Source organism: Pholcus phalangioides, unplaced genomic scaffold (genome assembly GCF_987345545.1).
Source record: "Pholcus phalangioides strain wild (caught in Gottingen) unplaced genomic scaffold, Ppha-v1.0 ptg000017l_1, whole genome shotgun sequence".
NCBI classification, from domain to species: domain Eukaryota; kingdom Metazoa; phylum Arthropoda; class Arachnida; order Araneae; family Pholcidae; genus Pholcus; species Pholcus phalangioides.
Genome location: NW_028301610.1, coordinates 67,200,931 through 67,228,305, shown reverse-complemented (window position 1 = coordinate 67,228,305; position 27,375 = coordinate 67,200,931). Strand labels below are relative to the sequence as shown.

General features: G+C 37.1%; 1 protein-coding gene across 4 annotated transcripts in view; it reads left to right on the top strand.

Annotated features, from left to right (window-relative positions):
• Samtor (S-adenosylmethionine sensor upstream of TORC1) overlaps positions 1-27,375 on the top strand; it is a 63,240-nt gene that overhangs the window by 22,059 nt on the left and 13,806 nt on the right. For 3 of the 4 annotated variants that reach the window (XM_089247110.1, XM_089247107.1, XM_089247109.1), the window contains 2 exons: positions 2,641-2,739; positions 25,609-25,714. In XM_089247110.1, the coding sequence (XP_089103236.1) occupies positions 2,641-2,739; positions 25,609-25,714 (205 nt within the window). The remainder of the gene's footprint in view (positions 1-2,640; positions 2,740-25,608; positions 25,715-27,375) is intronic. The other variant, XM_089247108.1, reaches the window with a different exon arrangement.

Genomic DNA, 27,375 nt, shown 5'->3' with positions numbered 1-27,375 from the left:
TTCGACATAGAAAAGGCCTACGACCGTACTTGGAGGCACAGAATTCTTTCCGATCTCTATAATTGCGTCTTGCGGGGCAACTTGCCCATTTTTATTAAGAACTTTCTCGCTCGCCACATCTTCCAGGTATGAATTGGAAGCACATTGTCAGTGCCTCAAATTCAAGAACTAAGTGTACCTCAAGGTAGCATTTTAAGTGTTACACTGTTTATTTTAAGACTCAACGGGGTGTTGAACCAACTCGCGTTGTGTGTCACTGGCGCACTTTATGTGGATGATCTGCTGATATCATATCAATCAGTGAATATGAGGACAGCCGAGAGACAATTACAAACCGCTCTTAACAAAATCAGCAAGTGGGCACATGATATAACGACTTCTCTTTCTCTGCCGACAAAACCTTTGCTGTACATTTTTGCCTGCGTCGGGAGCTTCATGATGACCCACAACTCTTTTTAAATAATAGTCAAATACCTATTGTAGAGAACACAAAATTCCTCGGCATCACATTTGACAAGAAACTCACATTTAAACCTCATATTTCACAGTTAAGAGCTCGTTGCATGAAGACGATGAACCTCTTGAAGGTCATCTCGTCTACATGATTGGGAGCAGACCTTAAGTCGCTTATTCACCTGTATAAAGCTCTTATAAGATCAAAGCTTGACTACAGCTCCATCGTATACGGTTCAGCACCCCGGAGCTATCTGAGTGTGCTCGACCCAGTCCACCATTTAGCCCTCCGGATTTGTTCAGGAGTTTTCCGAACTTCTCCCTTGGAGAGTCTCTGTGTAGAATGCAACGAGTTATCGATTACATCTAAACGTCAGCAACTTTCTTTAAATATTATATCAAAATGAAGTCTTTTCCCCAGATCATCCACTTCATCGCGTAATTTTTAATCCTTCTTTTCATAGACTTTTTGCTGCTCGACCTTCATGTGTTCCGTCTTTCGGTCTTCGTATGAGGGCACTTGTGAAAGAACTACAATTAGACATCAGTCGTGTGGCCTCAGTTGCTTGGCAACTAGCACCATGGGAGCAGTCTCTGACAGATGTGTCTCTATCATTATCATCATATTCGAGCCACCACAGCAGATGTCATATATCTACAGATATTCTTTAGGCACAGGGGTAGGTACAACAGGTACTTCCCTATATATGCCGATGGCTCCAAGAGCCCTGGGCATGTCGGTTGTGCCTACATTTGCTGTGAGGAGACATCTTTCAAACTACCTGACACATTCTCTTATTCGGCAGAACTGTACGCAATCCTTCAGGCTCTACGTCATATACGATGCAAACGCCACAGACGATCCATCATTTATAGCGACTCTCTCAGCGCATTGCAAGCACTGTGCTCCTGTATATTTCACACTCGTCCATTCATTCATGCCATCTTTCATTAATTACATTACCTCATCCATCACGGTACCACAGTAAAATTTTACTGGGTACCAGGTCATGTAGGAATACCAGCAATGAAAAAGCAGACACCGCAGCTCGAACAACAACCAGCATTGATAATAGCCTTTTGGTACCTGCCAGTGACCACTTCTCAATCCTCCAGGAAGTGATGCATCGCCGCTGGGAGGATCATTGGAACAGTCAAATAAATAATAAATTACATGCCATCAAGCCCACTATCGGTCATTGGCGTTCGAGCTGCAGGACTAACCGAAAGGAGAAAGTTCTGCTTTCCCGGTTACGCATAGGATACAGTCGCCTCACACAATTATATCTATTATTAGGAGAGAGTCAACCAGAGTGCCCTCATTGTCAAAGTCCATTGACCATTCCTCATGCTTTTACTTGTTTGCACCATCGTCATCATTTTATGACCGCTTAGAATCATCTTTTGCTTCGTGACATCGGACCATTTGCGATGCATCTCACATTTTTAAATTCATCCAAACCATTGGTTTTTATAACTAATTATAGTTATTTACAGTCCATGTCGCTGTTTTACGTTTTAAGCATAGTTTTACTTTTTGTACTTGACAAGTATGGGGTTCATCTTGTTTTCAATTAATCATTTGTTTTGGCGCATTTTTTAACTTATTTGTCCTTGCGCCAATAAACCCAAAATCTAATTTAATGGTATGACACAACATGATTGTGAAAATGTTTTGAAACATAATATAATTTTTACAATTTTTTTAACTCAATTTATATTAATTTTTTCATTATCATATTTGTTTTTGTCATTATTTCATTAGTTTTTAATTTTTGTTAATGTTTTAAAAACTCGAAATTCAACTTTCAATAATTAAATTGTTATATAATTATATAACACTATTATAAAACTAGCACTAACAAAATGCTTTAGGAAGTTAATTCAGGATTAATAAAAGGTTAGAAAATAATGTATTTTCCATCTCATTTCCTGTGATATTCTAATCAGTTGTTAAAAATTCTTACATTATGGAGAAAGATGGAAGTATATACTATTTGAAATCAGTGGCAAAAACACATGAGTGAAATTTAATAGATTCCAGACAATTTTTTCTTCAGTTGAACTTTGCAGACCTGTGTTATTATAATACATTTTGTTTTTCTACACATTGTATGCATTATTGTTCTCTATGATAAATATTTGATGTTTTTCTTTTAAAATAATAATAAATGCATTTTTTTATAGGGAATATTTTTTTCATGGAGGACTTCAACGCGTTTTAGAAAAGGATGTGAAATATGCTCTTTATCAGGGACAACAACACGTTGTTGCAGATTCATCTTTGTAAGATTAATTAATATATTAACTTTTTAATCACATTCTCAAAACCAATTACAGTGGAATACTTTGTCAGGACAAAGCCAAAGGGGCACCAAAGATATTCTGTACCAAAAGAATTTTCTGTTAAACAAGAAAATAGTGATTTGATTATGAAAGGGGACTTGAGAGAGAGAGAAACGGGATGTAGTTGAATAATGTTCATAATGTGTAAATTTTTAGCTTTTTCAAAGTTAATGAACAAGAAAATTTTCAAATTTTTTAAATATACACAGGTTTCAAATAGTTTGTTGTGTGGTAATATTTGACAGAAGATATGTGTAAATGTGAGAGATGCTGTTGATGAAGTTAGGAAGTGTTTCTTTGTTATAAATGAGATGATATCTTCTTTGATGATACTCCTTCAACATGATACTTACATAACATTAAAATTCAAAAATTCACTGCAAAATATGGAAGTTGGATGGCAACCATTGACCTGCAAAGATAACTTTCAACGATGAAAAAATGCCTCGAACGTTGCTAATCTTCCTCCCAGGAAGACAACAGCGCTAGAAACCCCAAAAATCCCTAGACGCTCTGTTCCCCAGTTCCCTAACCATAGAATTGCCGATGATTAAACCCCTACCACTATCCCCTCCACCATTCACCCTCTAAACTGTCGTTGTTTGTGGAGATTGCTTCTTCATTGACAGGTGGACCACGGCTCCATTATAACCGGGATCTCTAAAGGCCTAACTCTCTCCTGTAATGCTTCAACCTTGAGTTCCAACCTTGCCCTATCCAAACATGCATTACACTTGAAACTATTAGGTACTATCCCCCTAGACAGGGGAAACCTCCCGTTGCAAGCTCTACACAGCACTAGTCGAGATCGAGGCATATTAGCACTATTGCAGAAAACTAGATATTTACACTTAGAAAAAAAGTAAAATGAGAAACGTTAGCAGGAAATTAAAATGATGTAAAATACATTACAATGTAAAATATATGTAAAAGATTCTACAAAAAAATTAAAATGCTCAACACTAAATCACAAAGAAGAAATATGTGTATATATATATATATATATACAGGGTGGTAACTATCAACCGCCCAATAATTATACACGTGATTCGTTGTCAAAAACTAATATGAAAAGTTTTCCATTTTTGGATCAGATAAATATTAAGCTGCTGTGATGGTCGAGTGGTCATAGTGATGGACTTGCGTTGCTAGGCCCCGGGTTTGAACCCCACTGTTGCCACAGTGATGGTTGTCTGAAGTTGGTTTTCAGTTGTTCTCAACTTCAAGGCAGGAATGCAAGCTGATCTTTTCTTTAAAAAGTCTTGCCACAGAGAGCAACAGACCTACAAACAGTATAAATGTAATTCAGTCACAACACATCACTCACTTCACTTCTGAGATATAGATGGCAGCACTGAAAAATCAAACACAACACTACATATGCACTCAGACTGTTAGTTACACACACAGTTACACTTCTGGCACAACTCACTAGGTAGTAAATCATCCATAGTTGGTGATAGACCTGAGTTGTTCTCAGTTTAAAAGAAATAAAAAAAAATGATGAATATTAAATGTGTTATAAGGTTTCGAAATTTTGTGATGTGTCATTTTTTTAACAGTCAGTTGTGTGCCAAACTCAGAACGAAAGTACATTTTTCTGCCAGCAGCGGGTTATCGCTTCTTGAAAATGAACTGAAATATTCAGTACTATTCTTGCCAAGAGTTCTGCCTTCTTCCTTCACGATTGCCGTTTTTTCTCTCTATGTAGTGCGATATTATAACCTTGTTATTACGTATTAGCTTCATCTCCTATGTTGGCAAATTTATCATCAGATTTGTAAAGTGTTAGCTAAATGAGATCTGTTTTTATTCAAATCAGCACTTTTTTGCCAAAATGTGGCAATTTGTTTACCTGCAATATCAAGTCAAATTTTTTGAGGGTGTGTACAGGTTTACTGCACGATCGTTATTTCATGTTGTCATTTTAATCAGATTACATGTTGATCAATAAAACGGCAATATTTCTTTGGATTTTTTTGAACTTTCATCAAAACTGTTATGCGTAAAAGGCTTCAATGAAGGATGTAAAAATTATAGATTGACAAATGTGTGACTGCTGGAAACAGTAAAATAATAATTCGATCAAAAACTTTCAATTAAAATTATTGTGGTTTTGGATGTTTTCTTAAAACTGATTTTGTTCTAAAAAAAATTCAGTGATTTTAGGGCACTGATTCCGAATCTGACATTGGTTTTATCAGATTGGCTCTAGTTTTTGGTATGAAGTAAAAGTTTAATTTCAATGGTAATACCATAAGCCAGGCGTGGATGTATGGGGGGGGGGGATTGGTGTGATCACCCCCCCCCCCCAAGCAAAATGCGATAATTCATGAAATTTTCAGAACTTTTATATGATAATATTGCACTCTCTCTCAATCAATCTATTGAAAATTACCTGTATCAATGTTTTTGTGATTAAACAACAAATTCAAGAAAACTTTGACTTAAAAATAGAAAAAACCAGTACACATTTTTTCAAAGAATTTGGGACAGAGTAAAAACAGAAAAAATCGGGACTACTCTGGAAAATACGGGACAAAATGAAGGATGTATGGTCACCCTATTCACAGTGTATAACTCATTTTTTTTATTTATTATTATTATTTTGTAAAAAACCCCTCCCAACAATGAGTTCTGGATCCGTTCAGGCCATAAGCAGCATACAAATCACATTGTAACTGTGAAATGGCAATGATTAATAAACTTAATGTCGATACATAGAGATCACTGATGTCTGGTAATGATGTGTTGAATAAAATAGGAAAGTAAATAAAAGGTTGAAAGAAAAATTTACACGTAAAAATTAGTGGCTGCAGACTATATTGAAATATTAAAACTAGAGCCGATTTGGCAAAACCAACACCAGTTTTGAAATCAGCAGTCCCAATACACCCTAAAACCATTAAAATTTCCTTTGGGAACATAAAAATTATTTTTTTTTTCTGGCCTAAAGTTTGTCTATTTTGACCTACTCACAAACGTTTAGTTGTATGGAGTCATTTTTTTTTTTAATTAAACGTCTAGTTATTAGACCCAGTGTCTTATTCGAAAAAATAATGTTGAAATATAACTTCAACCCTCTCAAAATATTTTAAAGGTAGTTCAGCGTACAATATTCTTGCATGCTGAATGCCATCAAATTAGAAATTATAACCAAAGAATATATAAAATAGACTCAATACTTTCTGGAGAACAAAACAAAATGAAAGGCCAGGATTACAGTATACAAGTTTGATAAAAGTTCTTTTATAGAACTTGAAAAATGCTACCAGTAATCGTACCTATCACACTCACGCAAATGCAACCAATAGTCTTATTGGCTGCATTTTTTAAGTTTTATAAAAGAACTTGTATCTAACTTTTATAGTGTAATCCCAGCCTAATGCTTATCTATAACCTCTGTAAAGCTGGCGTTGTGAGATGCAAAGAACATATTCTTATTGACTTGTAAAGAAGTTTTTTTCTCTTTCCTTAAAAGTGTGAAGATACCAGATACAACAGTTCTCCCACGCTTAATTGAACAGTTAATCTGTGACATACTCTTGCAGGTATGATGGAGGTCTGCATTGCTATGTTGACCATCGAAGCTGGGTATCAGGTTAGTCTGGGACTGGTACATCCTGGCTGTTTCTTGGTTGCAGTTGAATGTCTGAATTCTGCGAGTAATCAGGTTGTTGCTGGATAACAAAGGTCTTGCCATCTGGGTTGTTGTTGAATCTGTTTGTCAGAATCCTCATTATTAAATTTGGTAGTTGGTAAGAAGGAGACTGACTTTTTTGGAACCTCTGTTCTTCTCAGTTGATCAATGTGTCTTTTGAATAGAATAGCCATCATCCAACTTCACTTGATAGTGAAGCTTTCCAAATTTTTGAATGACAGTTACCAAGTTTCCTGAAGAAAAGGTGAGTTCTGGCCCTTGAATGAGACAAACTGGCTATGCTTAATGAGGAAGAAGGCCTCCACCCATTTAAAAAGTTGAACATTTAGTCCGAGATTTGAGAGTTTTAGAAGTTTATTGTGGGGCACCCTGTCAAATGCTTTAGAAAAATCTAGGAAAATGATATCGGATTGGAGGTTTCTGTCAATGGTGTTTGATAAGTCATGTATGAAGTGTGTTAACTGGGTAGATACAGATAAAATGATGATCTAAATCCATGTTGGTTGGAAAAGAAAAAGTTAGTCAAGTCAAGGTGGGTACGGATTTCCTTGGCAATTATGATTTGGGATCCCATCAGGGCCAGTAGAGTGGGGTTTTAGTTTTTTTAGAAGATTCGGGAGACCAGCTTTAGAGAAGGAGATGGGACTAGAATTGTGAAGTGAATCAGAAAAGAAGTATTGGGGGAGTGGGATTGAGGGGAAAAACAGAAGAGAAGGCTCAGTTAAATTCTGAGGCAATGTCAAGGGGAAAAGTTAGGTCCGAGTTGGAAGTTTTGAGTGAGGAGGTGCCGGCTGTTTTGGGGCGGAGGAAATTCCAGAATTTTGAGGGATTGTTTTAAGCTAGATAGGCAACGATTTGGTCAAGTAACTGGATTTATGGTGAGAAATGAGGTTTTTGAGGTTACCAGTAGAGACAGATTTTGGTTCCGAGGGTAGGAGAGTCATTGAATTTCAGTTTTGAGACATCATGTCGAATTCTTCTTTTCAGATGGATAATGTCACGGTTGATCCATGTGTTAAAGAGACCTTTAGATGAGGAGCATTTGGTAGGAACAGTGGCTTTGCATTTTTCGATAACACTTTTGAATTTACTCCAAAGACATTGAATATCGTTAGAAGAGAAAATGAAGCCAGGAAAGTGAGTACAAAGAATATTTTGCATGAGAGGGTAGTTGACCTTACCAAAGTTGAGTTTTTTGGCACATTTAAAAGGAGGGATGGTATGGTGAGAAATCTAAAAAGAGAATTTTGTGGTCGGAACAGAAATAAAAAACAAAAATGAGAAACCAAGATCTTGTTGGAAACCACAATTAGGTCTAATGTGGAGATTGAGTGATTGGATACTCTTGTAGGTTCCAAGATAGTTTGGACGAGATTAAATTTTAAGAAAATGTCGAGAACTCTATTGTTAATACTATGGTTTCCCGAGAGGGACTGCATTTTTTGCCAATCTGTACTGGGTAGATGCCAATCGCCGGCTATAATTAGAAGATGTGAATTATGAAATTGGTCTAGAATTGTTTCAAGTTCAATGAAGTAGTGAGAGTCCGAAGCAGGGGGTATGTAAAGGGAAAAATAGCAATAGGAGTGCAGTTGGGTTGATGCCACACATTTGGCACCAACAATTTCAATATTAGATTCAAGAGGGATTTCAGTTGGTGGGATGGAACTGTTAAAAACAAGGGTAACGCCCCCCTCCCCGGGTATTTCTATCTTTACGAAAGACAAAGAAATTTGGGGGGGTAGGAATTCAGTATTGTTAATATTACTATGCAACCATGTTTCTGTAACCACTAGGAAATTGGGATTATGGGCCAAGAGGATGGATTCGAAGGAGATTTTGTTGGTTATGCCTCTTTTGTATTAACAGTACCAATTCTGAAAGGATTATTTTGGGGTGGAGAATGAGTGATTAAGGAGGGGGGTGGTTCGTGAGGTGAGGACTATAAAGGGGGAACTGGCGAATGCAACGGAAGGTCAGAGGGAGGAGTGATACAGGAATGGGTTTGGGAAAACGGGATAATGTGTCATCAATGCTGGGATCCCAAATGTATTTGGTGTTGTTGATAAGAGCAAAGTTGTGAAAGAGTTTAACTTTCAATCTGGAGTCACTGACTTTTTGGGAGGCCCTCCAAATTTGCCCACATAGCCTGCACATCTCAGGTGAGAAGTCCTCGGAGATTGAAATACTACTGTTTTTTAGTTTAAAAGCGTTTTTGAGAATTTAAGTTTTGGTTTTGAATTTATTAAATTTGATTATTGAAAGTCTAGGACCAGGGATTCTTTTAGGGCTGATTCTATGGCAACGATGGATGTCGGAGGCGGAAATTTCAAGTTCAAGAATATCAGAGCAACATTTAATTATTTTAGGTCCAAGAGTCGAGGTAGATTCAATGTCCAAGAGCTCCTCCGAAATGCCACGGAAAATTAAGTTTGACCGACACGAGCGGTCTTCCAGGTCGATAACTTTGGAAGCAAGCAAAGAGCGAAGTTCAGATAGTTCCAAGGAGAGGTTGGAGACTTGGTGTTGGAGATCCTCAATAAGCAAAAATTTATCTTCTACAGCACTTAGTCGCTTGGATAATCCGTTTAGTTGGATACTGAAGGAATCTTGCTTTTGAGATAGGAGCGTGAGTTTATTAACTATGTCAAGTTGAGGGTATCTTGGATATTGTGAAGGATGGAGGAATCGGAGGGGGAAGGGTTTTTAGGTGCTTTAGAAGGGTCTGAAATGGAACTTGATCGCGTTTGAATGTGGGAAGCTTGGGGAGAATGGGTGACCCTAGGACTGGGGTTAGACTCGATATCACCAGAAAGCGAAAGCAGTAGAAACAAGTGCAAGGTGGACAAAAAAACTGCTTATCGAGAGGAACAACCCTAGACAAAAAATGGCCAAGTTGGTCCAAGATATTAAAAAGCATGTGATTGGTAGAGGAATTAAGAGAGGAACAAAAATATAATACATAAGATAATCAAATAAAAGATGCGAGATCGACATGGGTAGAATACAATTAAAAAACTTGTGAAGAAAAACAAATAAGATCTGAAGTGTAACATATATAAAAATAAAATTGACCTGTAGGAATAATAACAGCGATTTTAACATCATGTGAACAGGGAATACGTCGATCACACATCCTGTGATGCACTGTAGAAAGTTGGTTATATGGAGTCCGGGGAACGCCCCATGTTTGGGAGAGAACAGGTTCCGGCAACAGGTGGTATGAAGGGAGTCTACTTTGAGTGTGGGGGGGGGGGTGCACGCCGACCTGTGAACGAGAGCGGAGTACACAGCTTGCATCAGGAAGTGGAAGAAAGAAGATCAGCAAGTGATGATCCGGTAGTATTTTTTCCAATGCGGGAACAGTAGAGAACATACGAGGAGTCATAATCGTTTAGCACAAAAAAGATCTGTAGGAATAGTAACAGCGGTTATTGTGAACAGGGAATACATCGATCACACATCCCCTTATTAACTGCAAACACGATGGCTAGTGCTTCACAGTAGAGAACATACGAGGAGTCATAATCGTTTAGCACAAAAAAGATCTGTAGGAATAGTAACAGCGGTTATTGTGAACAGGGAATACATCGATCACACATCCCTTTATTAACTGCAAACACGATGGCTAGTGCTTCACGATCGATCTGCGAATAGTTCTGTTCGGCTTTCATAAAAAATCTCGAGGCATATGCAATAGGCCTTTCTTGACCATCAATAATGTGTGCCAAGATTCTGGTGATACCAACAGAACTAGCATCACACATCAGGGCAACTGGTAAATTTGGATAATATGGAGTTCGGTCACTTGACACTTCCATTTTCAGCTTGATAAAGGCTGCTTCACATGCTGCTGACCATCGGAACTTTGAATCTTTTCGAAGGAGTTGTCACAGAGGATATGTGACAGAGAAAATATTTGGTAGAAATCGTGAATAATATGTGACCATGCCGAGAAATTGACATAATGCTTCCACATTTGACAGATGTCTAATTTCCATAATTTCCCTAATTTTTTCTCACGACTTTGAAATTTTGTTGAATTCCACAGCATGTCCTAGGTATTCAATACATTCTGGAAAACTGAACATTTATTCTTATTCACGTGAAGATAATATTCCTGTAAATTCTGGAGGCACAGTTCAAGGTTCCCAGCACATTCTTCTCATGTTGTACCATGCACAATGATGTCATCGAAGTACGAGAGAATCTTGGGTATCTCTTGGAGGACTTGGTTGATAATTTGGTTGAATTCACTAAATGCTGTGTTGATGCCAAAAGATAGCCTATTCATGTGGTAGGTTTCACGATGAGTAGACAAAGTTTGAATTTGACTGCTCTCTTTATCTACTGGAACATGAAGACAGGCTTTGAACAAATCTAGTTTCAGAGACTGTTCAGGATCTCATCAATTCAATGAATTAGATAGTTGGCACACTGACAAGACGCTCGTTGACACCAATCTTGTAGTCTACACAGAGCCGTACATTTCCATCAGGTTTAGGAATGACTATCAACAGCGATCCCCAATCACCTGTTGCAACTTTCAATATGATTCCTTAGGATTCAAGCATGTCCAGTTCTTGATTGACTTTTCCACGTAAGGCATAAGGAACTTCACGTTCCTTGTGAAAAACTGGTTTGCAATTTTCATGTAGCTGGAATGAAACTTTGAAACCTAGGATGTAATCAAATTTTTCTTCAAAAAATTTTGGATATCTAGAAATAATGTCATCCATGGAGTTGGTTTGTTGAACTTGTAATGTTCCCAAATCAGCTGGTTTTTGAGAGTCAATATCTTCTAGGCTTATTTTCAGGGGCCTTATCCAAACACGTCTTAATAATGCATCATATTCCTCTGGAACAACATAGAGTTCTTTGCGGGATGTTTTCTCTTGGTACTCCACATTCACATCAACTTTTCCATCTGGCTGGAACACATTACGAGTGGTGTATGATCGAAAAGCAACAGTTGAGTTTTGAAGTTGTGTTCGAATGTTCAGCTTATGGACCTCATCGCGTGGAATAAATGTAAATCCTGCACCAGAAACCACTTCGAATCTTACCTCTCAACCATCAATGTTGATCATGATGAAATATTTGTTGATATCCTTCGGTCATTCATGGTGTTGAAATATGTCAATAATTTGTTGCACACCATAACTACAAAAAGCTTCGGCATTGGATACATGATTGGTTGATTTGAATTCTGATGGATTTATGCTCTGTTCATCTAACAGTGTCTTAATGCATACTTTTCTGAGGTGTCCGTTTTTCTTGCAGGCCTTGCACTTAAGAGATTTTGGGTTTGTTTTGCAATCATTTGCAATGTGATTATCAGGACCACAACGACTACAAAGATTTTTTATACCCAATTTTACAAAGCCTATTTTGGAACTGGATTTGGAACGCTGGTGGTTCTTTGCTTCTTGGATAAGATACAGCTGTGTTTTGTGAGTTACTCGAGTCATGTTTTGCTGGTTTGGATTTCACAACTTTGTTGACTTCATCAAAAGTTGCACTTGTTGATTTCTGTCAAAGTTCGTGACAGTCAATTTTTTATAGTTCAAGAGCTATGGCTCTCTTCAAGATGTCATCGAATTCAAGAATTTGGGACTGTAAAAGTTGCTCACGTATCGTTGTCCCGAATTCCATGGACAAACTGTGCATAGGAATATATCCGCTATAGATGTATTTTGCATTGGTAATGTGACACAAACTCACAATTGATAATATCTTATCACAGAGTTGCTGCACAATCCAAGATTGTTTTTCCATCTGATAGGTAGACAAAAATTGATGTTATGTCACTACTATGTTCTTCTTTGGACACAGATGAACTTCAAATGTTTTGATCAGTTCATCATATGTGAGTTCGCTTGGTAAGCATGGAAAAATCAATGCTGCAATTAGAGACACCTACAGAGTTCTGAAATATTTGAGCACACAATTCTTTGTTGGGTGACACATTTTTCATATCAAGAAAATTTTTGAAGCGTTGAATATACATTATGAAATATTCTTTTGTGGATCGAAAGTATCAAATGTTTGAGTCATGGGTGGTTGCTTTAACTGCATCTGGATCGATAAAAATGTTTCAAATAATTCATGTTCAGTTTGAAATGCAAAAGAAATTTGTCAAATTGTTCAGGATCCATCTTTGTTCGATAACAAAGAGAAAGCAGCTTACCGGAATTCAAGTTTCTTTATCTCGTCTCCAATTATTTTATCTGAGGTGAAGACATGTGATGTTATTATATAATATTTATTAATGAAAGAAAGCATAATGAGAACTAGCTGGATTAATAAACATAGTATAGAATATAGACAAAGATGTAACACAGCAACCAGCAATGTGACCAGGAATTAATACAGGATGTAAACACAAACTGGACAGTCTTGACTACTGTTTTTACATCTTGTTACCAGATATATCTCTTTCGTTTTCTGGGTTTCTGTGTAGGGGTTAATATATTTTTAGCATTTCCAAAAATGTCAAGTTATACGTTTGGTGAATTTGGCAGGATTTTGAAGTGACGTCGTCAATTTTTTAAGCATTATAACTCATTAATTATGGGTCAGAACTAAACACACTTTTCCATATTAATTCTTCACAAGGAATCACGTGTGTATTGGGCGAACGATAGTTACAAACCCTGTGTATAAAATACAACACGCCCCTAAAAAATATTAAGATACAAAGTATAATTTATACTTATTAGTATTAGCTAACTATATATCTATTCACTAAGACTAAAACAAATGACTGAAAGAACAAAAATTATTGAGAATACCCAGGAAAGAGTATACACTGTTTGCTAACACTAACACCCAAAAAACCCACAAAATTGTATCAGAGAATTTGGAGTAAACACCAAAATGGCAGGAAACAAAGAAACAAATATTCCCTCCTATATGAGCACATAAGCAAAGAAATTGATTATCGATAAAGAAACAACGGTCACAAACAACCTGACAAAAAGTACAATGAAAATTAAATGAAAGCGAGAAAAAAGTTTAAGTCAATTGAAAATACACAACAAAAATTTAAACAGTTGAAAGCAATAAAAAAAAATACTTATCTCGCAAATCCAACAATACGCCAATGTCACCTTTGCCTCTAGTAGAAGACAAAGATCGACATGCAATCCTACTGGATTATAGGATACACACAACCTACACAGGATCTTCCTTCTCCAGCTGAACTGCTAATGGGCAGATGATTCAGATCCTTTTTGCCAACTCATCCTCATCAACTCAAGCCAAAGTTTTCTACAGCTGAAGCTAGTAAAAGCGTGAAAACTAGAGAATCATCTCAGAAGGAAGATTTGACAAACATGCAACTCGTCATCCTGAACTCAATCAAGATTCCAGGGTTTGGTTCAAAAAAAGACCAAAAGAACCATGGCAACAAGGTATCATAACCAAGACAGGATCGAAACCTCATTCCTATATCATTGAAGGAAAAGATGGAGGTACGTATCAAAGAAATAGACACCACATAAGAAAAAACAAAGTATCTTCATTTCCAGATCCAATTCCAGAAGCTGATCAGATCATGAGAAAGTCAGCTAATACTATAGGTGAACCTATCTGCTACAGACAATCAAATTGACTTATTTATACATTATCATACAATAATCATGATAGGACTTTAATGTTCTTGAATTTAAGAAAAGGGGAAAAGGGGGGGGGGAGGCATGTAATATATTTAATACCTAATACCGTTAATAGGTGGCAGCGCTGTCCTGTCTTGTATTGTGAGATTATGAAAATAATAAAGAACAGCAGTCATGCTGTGGATGCCATGCTAACTGGCTGAAGTATCTATGACTGTGCAATCTATGTCCATCGTAGTAGTTAGTGGACCAAAAACTAAATAACCAAGTTTAACGCTTATGTACCACATGGTATAACATGACACAAACATGTTGGTATTTGTATTTTACATAACTGTGACAACATAAATATATTAAGGCCATGCATGTGATACACATGACATTCCTGCATGTACCTGTTCGTTAGAAATTCTGTGCAGGAATGTGGCTGAGTTAAATACATGGTTGAGTATTACAGTAGATTCTTGATAATTTGGCACATATCAGACCAGGGTGTGCCGGATTGCTGGAAGTTAAGTTGAAAAAGCCAATTTGAATAATATAAACTTCTGTGCCCAGACATGCGATGACATGTTGTCTTCTGTGCTCGAAAAAATGGCCCTAAAAATGTTGGATTACTGGATGGGCCAGATTAGTGCACAACCAGATTATCAGAAGTCTGCTGTAGTAATAGTCTCACATTTCACAGGTCTGAATTTTATTTGTTTATAGTCATTTACTGTGGTAAAAAAAACAATGATTCAATTCCAAGTTTACTATCAAAAACAAGAACTATTTTTTTTAGTTCATTGGAACAATTGCTTACAAAAGTAACTTCAACTATCCAGGCATCAATTGGGAGAATTTTTCAGCTAGGAATCATTATACGAGAGAGATTTTCTTAACGTAGAGAGTTCTTGATAATTTTTTGTGTCAACAGGTGTCAGAATCCCCTAGGGGTACTTCTCTCTCTTTTGGATTTGATTCTTACTAATTCCGATGATTTCATTCAACATTGTAACATTCCGTTTGCATACCAGGATTACTTTTAGTGTTTCCCTTCATTAGTGCAAATGGATGACAATAATGAGAAAGAAGTTTTTCTTCCACTTAAATCATTTATTAACAATACATTAGAATGTTTTAGAATTAACAAAGTAACAAACAAATTTTTCTTTAAAGTGTTAACATTAGAAAATATCACAGAATGTTATTGAAATGTTCTCACCCAAGGCGGTCAGACAGGGTACCCTTCAATATTTCGTTATCAGAGTTCTCACAACTTCTATACAAATGCAATGCCACAACAGGCAAAATGCCCAATGAGGTGGCTGAGAAAAAGATGCCCATAATAAATATGGATGTCATATATTTCTAAAATACAGCAACCCAATTAAAAATGCAATTACAAGCAATATATATACATGATGAAATATTATACAATGGAAGAACAGTCCATATCTTGTTCTACAATAGAACAGTCCTAGAATCCGGATCACTTCCTGATGGCATAAATTCAGCAAGAATCTGCACTAGCGAGTCCAGGAATGACGCAGATATGTCCCAAAGTCGGTCAGTAATAGTCCATCCTCTATGAGAGGGTGTCCCCTTGTACTTTCACATGCAGATGATTAGATGATTGGAGAGATAACCAACAGGAGGAGAGACAGTGCTACCCCGACAGTGTTGCAGCAAGAAATTAGATCAACTCATGACAACAGAAGGAGAGCAACCCTTTGCATGGAGCAAAGCCGGACGATACGCCTCAGCAAACAACTAAGTTGTAATCGAATGCAGGAATCAAATTGGTGTAGATACTCAGCACGCTGCTGGTATGTATGGGGAAACTCTTCATTCATGTGATAGTGTGTGATGAATCAACACCAAGAATTGATGGTACTGAAAAAAAAATTAACATAAACCTTTTAACAAACAATATCACATTTGCATATTTATATGGAATAAAATACTATTACGTAACCTTGACATATGGAAATTAGCAACACACAAATTGTAAACATTGGAAACCTGGCCAGGGCCCACAATACTAGGCCTACTGCACATTGAAAATCTCATGAAGCATATTGACTGCAAGGTGGTCCGTTGCCACAGACAGCATGAAGGTAAAACATTGTATTTCCATGTATAATTATATTTGCAAAAACATTTAATTCTTTATTGTACATCTCTTTTATCACAATTTCACCGAGTTTGAGAGGACCTCCCATCATAATGTCTGCATCTGGCGGGCCCCTCATGTTACAACATGTATTGGGAAAGGGGGGACAAATTTTCTTCTAGTAATCATCATGTCATTAGTTTTATACAGTCAAATCTCGTTAGAATAGACTCTAAGAAACCGGAGAAGTCACTTCGTTATAAAGGAATTCCATGTTCTGCATTGTTCTGATGTCAACTTATTTGGGGGATTAGAAAAGTGTTCATTAAAAATATTAACAAATATTGGTTAACAAAATATTGGTTCCTTGTTTTCATAGAACCAAGTTTGGGCTATTGAGAGAAAAGTTGGTGAATATTTTTGAATACCAGTTAGAATCAGTTGGGATGGTAAAACAGTTCGAGGAATTTTCGGGGAAACTTTCTTCTGTTTTATGTGATATTATACTTTTTGTTCGTAAAAGACTGGAGACTCCAGTGGTTAGGGAGCTAGCTTCTGACTGTGCAGGTCTGGGTTCGAATCCCGGGTTGGGCATGGATGTCTACTAACACTAACAAATTCCCTGAACAGATCGTAATGATCTCTTGGGAATACATGCTGATCACGTTATTTAAAAAAAAAAAAAACATGTTTGTGTTCATCGCACCTCCTCTGGTTTATGGATAACATACATAATCTTTATCTTGAAAAGAAAAGTGCATTTAGAGAATTCAAGAATGGAAGCTTTAGACTTAACTGCGAATAGTGATAAAACAAGAAAGTTGAAGAAAGTGATTAGAGATAGTAGGAAAGAAGTGGAATCTAGATTAGCAGATAATATTGGCACACATACCCAAAATAATCTTTTAAGAATGAATGAAGGTATCTGTTGGTTCACTATCCATTGAAGAGTCTAGCTATGACCTCACAATTAATGCTTCTAAATGCATCTTTGGTGTTGCAGCGATTTCATTCTTGGGCCACTCAATTTCCAAACAAGACACTAAACCTTTACCAGAAAAAGTTGAACTGATTCTCAATTATCCAAGAACAAAAACCATTAAAGAATTATTATGTTTTCTTGGCCTACTTAACTTTCTTCACAGATTTTTACCACATGCAGCACATACACAAACTACGCTGAATTCATTTGAAAGGGTCGGAAAAAATGACAACAGAGAAATTGCTCGGACTGACATACCAAATGAGGAATTTCAAAATTCCAAAGCATTGTTGTCCAATTCAACCCTTTTAGCATATGCGAAACCTGATGCCAAACTTGTACTTCAAGTAGATGCATCCTATTCTGCCATTGCGGTGCACAGTTTCAGGTGCTTGACAATGAGCTTCAACCTCTTGCATTCTTTTCTAGGAAATTTTATCTCCCACAAAATATAACTACAGTGCTTACGACCATGAATTTCTGGCTGCATATGCTTCTGTAAAACAATTTTATCATATGTTAGAAGCTATAGACTCGCTTTTCTTTACTCACAGACCATAGATCATTGGTTTACGGAAAATTCACCGCCGGAAAATTCACAGACAACAATTCACCGCTAGGAAAATTCACCGACCAACAATTCACCGCCATGCAATTCACCGACCAACAATTCACCGCCATGCAATTCACCACTAGGAAAATTCACCGACCAACAATTCACCGCTAGGAAAATTCACGACCAACAATTCACCGCCATGCAATTCACCGACCAACAATTCACAGACGACAGTTCGATGCGAGTCAGTTAGCGAGGGAATGAGCGATTGAGTTACTGAGTGAGTGAGTGACCCAGTGAGTGACTGAGTGACCGAGTGAGTAAGTGATTCAGTGAGCGAGTGGGTTACTGATTCAATGAGCGAGTAAGTCAGTCCGTGAGTGAGTGAGCGAGCTGCTAAGTGAGTGAGCGATCTAGTGAGTGAGTGATCTATTGAGTGAGTAAGTGCCATGTCCTAAAGATATGGCGGAAAGTTTAAATAATGACTTTATGTGAAGAAATTCAGATGATACGGATTCGGGTTGCTGTATTTTTTAAATATATGACATCCATATTTATTGTGGGCATCTTTTTCTCAGCCACCTCGCTGGGCATTTTGCCTGTTGTGGCCTTGTATTTGTACAAATTACAAATTGCTGTTGCCCAATACAAGATAGTATATTCAACAACCATTAACTCGGTTTTACTCAGAAACTTCTAATGAAATGTTAAAAGGGATAATAACAGAATTAAAAGATAATAAAGTAAGTGGATACGCGATGAATTAACTTCCTAAAAATGCTTAAAATCATCTCCTGTTATCACTTTGATGTTATAAAAAACATCGCTGATCATCAGTAACCAATGGATTTTTTTTATGATGAACTAGCTGTTACCCGCGATTTCACGTGATGAACTTTCAGGAATCCCGCCTTAGTGCGTATCTAGTATATGTACTCTATATTTACTATATACGTATATATATACTTCCTATGCAACGTAAATTAGTGACGATTTTTTTATTACGGGAGTCTGTGACATTTTTTGAGTGATGGAAATCTGTTACGTTTTTGTGTTACGGAAGTCGGTTACGATTTTGGGGTCAAGTTTTCGTTTAACTCTTGCATATATCGGGACCCATTTGACACATCGGGACCAAGTAATGTGCATGTACCCTGAGTTTCCCACATCCTACAGCAGGTCCCCTAAGCTGAAATGGATGGCGGGCCCCCAAACCAGCTTTTTCACGGGCCCCTCTGTGCTTAATTTATAGTGTGAAAATATCAAAAAGCGATAAGAAACGTTCCGGCCCCTGTCAGCCCTGCCCTCGTGGGGGTCATGCCGAGAGGTATGTATACGTAAAATATACATATATCACCAGTGCTCCCAACATACAGGGTCGGGGTACCCGGGGGATTGCACATATACCTTCATGGGGAATTTAAAAGGTTTCATTTCCAGGGGTCCTTGCGATAGTGGAAGCCCAAGGTATATCCAGTCTGGGACCCCATAAAATTTGCGAATTCGGTCAAGGGTAATTGCGTGGGGGGGGGGGGAGGCTGGATTTTGTTCGTTGGTAAAATGAATATTTGCAGTGGCCCTCACAGGGGGATGCCCGATTGGCTTCCGAGTCAGGGGTCTCGTTTCATTTTGGGGGCACTGGATGAATCTCATTCTTTTCTGTCGTTTAACATTGTAGAATTTTCAACAGCGGAAGCCCGAGATAAATCCAGTGTATTGGGTCCCCGTTACTGGATGTGGGCCCTGGATTTTATTCGTTTTAAAATTGATAAAAATTAAAAATTTTCATGGCCACTCACAGGGGGTATGTCCGACAAGCCTTCAGGTTGGGGCCCCATGGAAAAGTTGACAGGTTTCATTTCGGGTGTCCCTGGATGAATCTCATTGATTTTTGTTTAACATTGTAAAATTTGCAACACATCGGTAGCCCGAGATAAATCCAGTCAGGGCCCCCACTACAATTCAACGAATTGGAGTTTGGGGACCCACATGGGGAAGTTTTCTGGGGTTACTTGATGAATCACATTTGTTTTTTGTTGCTTTATTATTATAAAATTCGCTTCTTCAGTAAGATGGTGCTTTCACGTGTCCCTTTCCATAGCACGCTGATGAAGTGGGACGAAATAAACAAGATATGTTGTGAAGAGAAAAGGGGGGGGGGGGTTGGCCGCCAAAGGTGGTAGGGGGGGGCAGCCCCCTAGTACTGTATATAAAATAGCATGTCCTGACTGATTCATCATCGCCGAGCCAAAACCGTTGAAGCTGTAAATATCAAATTTTGTGAATAGTTTTTCTCACGACGTAAAGACTCACTAAGAAATGGTTTTTCCATATTCGACAACCTAAGGGCGTCATAAGAGGGGAGGGGGGGTCAACGTTGAAATCATGCCGAGCCGAAACAGCTGAAGCTATAAATATGACATTAGATCAATATTGTAATATAGACTCATTGAGAAGGGATTTTTCCAAATTCAACCCCCTAAGGGGGGTTTCAAAAGTTATATGGAGCAATCAGCACTGTGCCGAAGTCGCTTAAGCCATAAATATGAAATTTAGTTAGTATTATATTTTATAATGTTCATACACACTAAGATAGGATTTCTGAAAGTTCATCACCCATGGGGGTTATGAGGTGAGAGTAATTTTGAGATTGCAAAATCCACGTGAGCAAAGCCGCGGATAACAACTGGTAATAAAATATAATGCTTACTAAATTTTATATTTATGGCTTCAGGGATTTCGGCTCAGTGATGATTACTCCATATAACCTTTGCCCCCCCCCTTTATTAGGGGGGTTGAATTTTGACATTTGACTTACAGTCTTAGACTTAAAACGAACATTCGATTATGTTGATTTAAATATTCTAACAAATAAAAACACTTCTCAGCAGGCAATGTACTATATTGGTTTAAAGCATATTACTACAATAGGAAACAAGCTGTGCCATAATAAATGGTAAAATCAGCACATTTGAAATATAATGAAAGGAGTCCCACAAGGATCGGCCCTTGGGTCATAATTATTTCTAGTTTATATTAATGATTTATGTAAAATTAAGTGGAATGGTAAAATAATTTCATTCGCAGATGACACAAGCCTATATGTTGAAGACGGGGGTGGATTTAGAGCTCGCTATTGGTAGGGGTGATTTTACAAATCTTTAAAAATCTAGTCTAAGCATCGGTGACCACATGTCCTGCATTTTGTCTCGTATTTTCTGTGACAGTCCGGTTTTTCTGTTTTTTCTTCTCCATCCAGACTTTTTGAAAAATGTCACGGTTTTACTCGTTTATAGTCGAAGTTTTCTTGAATTTGTTGTTTAATTTTTTGTTGCAATATTACCATATAGAAGTTCCGAAAATTTCATAAAATATCTCATTTCGTTTGAGGGGAAATCTAAGGAGAACACCTACATTCAGCAGTGGATTGAAATTGGTTGTTGATGATGCCACACCTATTAAAACCAGTATTTTAAATACAGTTAAACTCGGTTATAACGACATCGAAGATTTCGCGGGATTTCGGCGTTATAACCGAGTCTGGCTGTATTGCTTTCACTTTTAGAATATTGTTCTAGAGCTCTTTTAGTTATTTTCTAACATTTACCGGTGATTATGTATGATCCCCACCTCATATTAGTTCACTACGATGCAGTTCGTTTTGTAGAGGCCATATAATTATGTCCTACTACTGATGCTGGAAAACAAATTAATGAAATAAAGTGAATATAAAGATAAGTTTAATTTTCTCAATCAGCAAAACTGGTAAAAGAAAGCCATAGCCTCATATTGTTTAAAATTATATGCGTGAGTTCAAAAATCGTATGAAATTATCTCGTTTTAAACATCCAATTCTTGGACATAAAACCTCTTGGGTGACAAATAACATTTTCGAAAACTGAAACTCACGGAACCACAGCTTCAAAAAACGATATAAAAAATGGCATTCTTTTTGGGCAATGTTAGAGGAGTATTTTAGAAGGATAATTTTCACACAGCTTTCATTACATGCATATTTAATTGATAATTTTCAATCAAAACCTACAACATTTAATTAGTAATATTTGACATAATTTTCATTCAAAACATACAGTATTTATTTAACAATTTTCGACATGATTTTCTTCCTTACATATTTATAATTAAAGGGTTCCAATCTACTAATCTAGAAAAACAGATAACACGCAAATGTAAGAAAAAACGGGAGAAAAATATTCATTTCTCACAAATATTGATGTCATAATTAAAATGATACATTATGAGCTATAATTCTCAAATAGTCTTTAATGTCACATCCTTGATGATACTTATCAACTAAATTCTTTCATCTCTGCGCAGAGTCCCGGTATTTCTTTCTCCTAATCAATGTGATGGTTTTGTCCACTTACAATTTGCTCCATCCGAACTTCATTCAAACTCTGTTCTCTTTTTCTGGCACCGATGAACTTCCATATATTTGGGTGGTGAGCAGATAATTGCTGTTGGAATGCTCGATGCCATCCTTCTATAGAATTGTTGGTATTAGGGAAATCGTTACACGTTCCTTGAAAGCAGTTCCAAATGTCGATGGCAAAGCGTGGCTGACGACGACCACCATGACGAAGAGGATACCCGATCCAAGTGTCTTCAAATCTACACTTCATCATAAATACGTTTTCGGAACAATCGGATTTTTTAATCATTTGTGACACTACTAGGTTAAAAACTAACTAACTAACCAATTCAATCACTCCCTCACTCACTAACCAATTTACTCGCTTGCTCAATCACTTACTCACTCGGTCACTCAATCACTTACTTACTCGGTCACTCACTCACTCACTGGGTCACTCAATCACTTACTTACTCGGTCACTCAGTCACTCACTGGGTCACTCAGTCACTACTGGGTCACTCACTCACCCGCTCAATCACTTACTCACTCGGTCACTCAATCACTTACTTACTCGGTCGCTCATTCACTCACTGGGTCACTCACTCACTTACTTACTCGGTCACTCAGTCACTCACTGGGTCACTCAATCACTGACTCGCTCGGTCACTCACTGGGTCACTCACTCACTCAGTAACTCAATCGCTCACTCCCTCGCATTGAACTGTTGTCGGTGAATTGCTAGTCAGTGAATTTTCCTAGTGGTGAATTGCATGGCGGTGAATTGTCGGTCGGTGAATTTTCCTAGCGGTGAATTGCATGGCGGTGAATTGTTGGTCGGTGAATTTTCCTAGCGGTGAATTGTTGGTCGGTGAATTGCTGGCGGTGAATTTTCCGGACACGTAGATCATTGGTATGCGCGCCTTTAGACAAAAATTACACAAGGCTTCTCTTTGTCATTGCAGGCTGTTAGATTTTATTGCCCAATTCACTATTGACATACACTATATCAAGGGTAGTGAAAACATACCCGTTGATGCACTTTCCTGCGTTTCATCAGTTTTAATGCCTGATCCAATTGATTATAACAAAATTTCAAAAGCACAAGGACATGACCAAATTAAACCAAAACTAATCTTTTACAAAATCCAAGAGGATTACATCTAAAAAAAAGTAACTTTATCAGACTCAAATATTTCACTATTTTGTGATCTCTCCACTGGCACAGCTAGACCATATATAATACTAGAGCAATTTTGCAAACAGATTGTTGAGACCATTCATAATATTTCCCATCCAGGAATTAAAGCTACAACTAAATTGATTCATACTAGCTTCATTTGGTCTTTATTAAATAAAGATTGTATGTAGTAACTGGTCCAGACAAAGTATATCTTGTCAAAAATCTAATCCAACATAATGGTCAGCTGCAGTGTGGTCGGCTGTACCAGAAGCAACACTCCAGTGTATAAGCCCCACCAGTAAAATGACCCAGAAAACTTGCAGATTTGTTTCCGCCAAGAGTAATAAGGTGAAACACTGACAATATAGTTATTAAACTTTTGCTCATGGCTTTATATTCCCTCACTTCATAAACCTGGCAGGATCATTGGAACCATCAGATAAATAATAAACTTCATGCCATCAAGCCCACACTTGGCCATTGGCGTTCGAGCTGCAGAACTAACAGAAAGGAGGAAGTTCTGCTTGCCCGGTTACGCATAGGACACAGTCGCCTCACACAATCATATTTGTTATTACGAGAGAGTCGGCCACAGTGCCCACATTGTCAAAGTCCATTGACCATTGCTCATGCTTTTACTTGTTCACATCATCGTCATCATTTCACGACCGCTTTTGGTCAGAGTCATCTTTCACATCATGACATTTTAAATGACAATAGCGATGCATCTCGCATTTTTAAATTCATCAAAGCCATTGGTTTATATGACAAATTATAGTTTTTACGATTTATGTCATTGTTTTACGTTTCATGTTCCTTTTTATGTTTTAGTTTTTTGACATGACAAAAGGACATCTTTCTTATTTTTATGTCTTGCTTTGGCGCAGTTTGACCAAATTGGTCCTTGCGCCAATAAATTCAAAATCCAATCCAATCCAAACTTCATAAACGGATACATATTCATTCTTTATCTGGTTATGTTTCCAGCCAGGTGCAATGCATCAGAAATTACAATTTCTTCTGCAAATTATTCCATCCAATATGTTCGTAGTTTGAATTTTACAGATAAAACATTTTTTTCCAAATTTCCTGCAGTTATTTTTCCCCTTACCCCTGATTTTGCACTCCTCCTACAGCAGCTTCAAGAGGAGATAAAAAGTATGATAAAAGCCAGTCATTTGGATAGATAGGCTTGACCAACAAAATAGGTAAATATGTGATGGTACCAAGTTAAGATGTGTCAGGCAAATTATCTGTAGATGGAAAAATATGTGTGCATGGCTATTACCCAGAGCTCCTGTATGTCCATAAAGTTGCATGAACCAGATTTGCGATATATGTGTTCTAATTACATGAGCTTCCTTCTTTTTAACCAGAATGTCTGTGATTCAATTTAAGAAGTGCCAGTCTGCAGCAGCATTGAATGTAATGTTGAAATTTAAAAAAATACTTCTCTGTTTTCAGCACAAATAGTCATTGTGTTTGGGAGTCAAACTCCATCGGTCAACACCACAATAAAAACCTGATCATCGAATATGACATTTTTTTGCTATTTGAAATTATTAGGACCTGCATAGCCTAGTCTGTCAAAGTTTCAAGGTGCCATTAGAGCAGAACATCAAATATGCATTCAGATACAAATATGAAGTCCACAACAGGCAACTTGCCTTGACAGCTTTTGCAAAGAAATAAAAAAAAATTTCATTCCAAACTTTAAGAGCAATTTGTCTGTTTGAAAAGACAGTATGATGAGAACATAGTTAATCATTTTAGTTCCTAGAAATAGTGAATGTAAATAATTTTTTAATCAGGAAGTTTGCAGTTGGAACCAATAGCTCAAATAATGATCATAAATTCAGTTTTTAATACACAGTAGTTTTACCTTGTCTGAGGCCACACAAAATGAACTCCAAAATGTGTTAGCCACTCCCGTGCTACATCAAGTTTTCTGATTATTGCAATGTTCTTACTGTGCTTAAACTTTTTAAACACTCTGAATATGTGTAGATTTTTTTAAAGTTGAATTACAATTGAAATTAGATGTGCTGGACCCTTTCAATGTAGGTCAAGCTAGTACTTTTATAAAAACTGATATTCCTAAAAATCTGAGAGTATATTCTCTAATACATGGATCACTACAATTGAACTTTTATTTGAAAATATATTTTTCGTATCACATTAACCGAATTAAATTGTTAATGTGAAATATATATATATATATATATATATATATTGGTTTTGAGAGGGAATTATTGGTAGTGAATATTTAAAATTTCCTGTGTTTAGTGTGTTTTATGTTAATTTTTCCAATTCCTCTTTTTTTACTTCATGTCTTTTAGCCATTTACAGAAATTGAGACTATTAGATGTTGGTAGCTGTTACAATCCATTTGCTGTGTTTAAGGAAATTTCTGTTCTACCAATAGATTTAACTCCAGCCACAGAAGTGAGTGGATTAATTTAGTTTATCATTTGTTCAGTTTCTTGAATGTTATACATAGCTTGCCATCATTCTTGGATTTTTGGGAAGGTGCCCAAATTTCCTGGACTCCTGAAAATTTCTGAAATTGCATGAACTGCAAAAGCAGTTGCAAAAAAAAAATCAGTTTTTCTGGATTGAGCTGGTAGATCCAGATTTAATCTAGATCTGCTGGACTCAATTCTGATAGACCTCTGGTTCATTTGGACAGCGAGTTACTTAAAAGCAGTGCATCAGTTGTGTCCCTCAAGGTACATTTGTGGCTGATATTTAGCTTTGAATAAATGGCACTTAGTGCTTTGCTGTTTCCACTATAATTATTTATGCAGTCACTGTATAATTTAATCAGGGCTTTCAAAAACTGCAAATTTTCTGGTAAATTCTGATTCTTAGCTCAAAAAGTGATAACCACCCCTTTTTGAAAATCTCATGTAGTGTTTGTCATACCCATGATAGCAATAACTGATATATGCATTCATATGTGCATTTTACCAGAAGTAGGAGATGGTCATAATCAGTCCTTGCGTACAGCAGTGGTCGTAATAGTGTGATCCCATGTGTCTGTGTGTGTGTATTTTATGCAAGAATGTGTTTTTTATGTAGTTAGAGAGATGTTTTTGACTTAGAATACAATTTGACTTAGAATTTCAAAACCAGTGTACATGCTTAACTTGTGTCGCTGAAAGTTTTGATCAGGAAAAACTTCATTACTTGAAAACTATTAATGATGCATGCATGAATGATGTAAAGTTCAGTAGAACATTAAACAAAGCATGTTATGAAAACTGATTGACTTTTAGATAACATCTTCAGCTGATGCTATAGTGTTGCCATTTTAAGGCAACAGAATTAAGGTGTGACATAGATAAAATTTAGTGTAGCTATGGACTCACGTGATATCATGTCGTGTGAGGTATCATTTGATTTGTTTCAGTGTGATCTACAATTATATGACAAAGTAAAAAAACAAAGTGATCATATGCAAAAAAATTAAGGTGCATATTTGAAAAGCTTTTTTCTTCAAGATGTCATGGCATGGGGCTAATCAATAGCTTCAGAGTTATCAAAAGGCATTTAAAAGATCAGGTGCAGATCCAGGAAGGGGGCCATGGGGTTGATTGCCCCTCACAAGAGCAGAATAATATGGGAAAAAGTTGACTATCCCATATTTTATAGGATGATCCAACCATCCACAAAATAAGTTGTCCCTTCTGCCACATCACCCTTGATTCATGCCTGCAAAGGATAAAGTGGCTCGAGAAAGTTCCAAAAAGCCCAAAACCACTAGCTTTGAATGTCAAAGGGCTTATCATTAGGAGCGTCTCAAATATTTAAGTATTTTGTGTGATATTTAAGTTTAATAGGTAATTAAATATCATGAGTCGATTTCCACTTTACTAGGGCCCTGCAGAGCACATCTAGTACCTAGTAGTGTGGTCAGAAAATTATTCGGAACGCATGGTGGTGAACACTGACTGTCCCTGTGATGTTGAGACTATGGCTTAGTTTATCAAACAAACAAAAAAAATGATAGAGACTGTTATGACACGGCGCAAGTTGAAATGTCAATACGTCTTTTAGACCCTACTACATCATCCTAACCAAATGGTGACCCAGCCCATATTCCA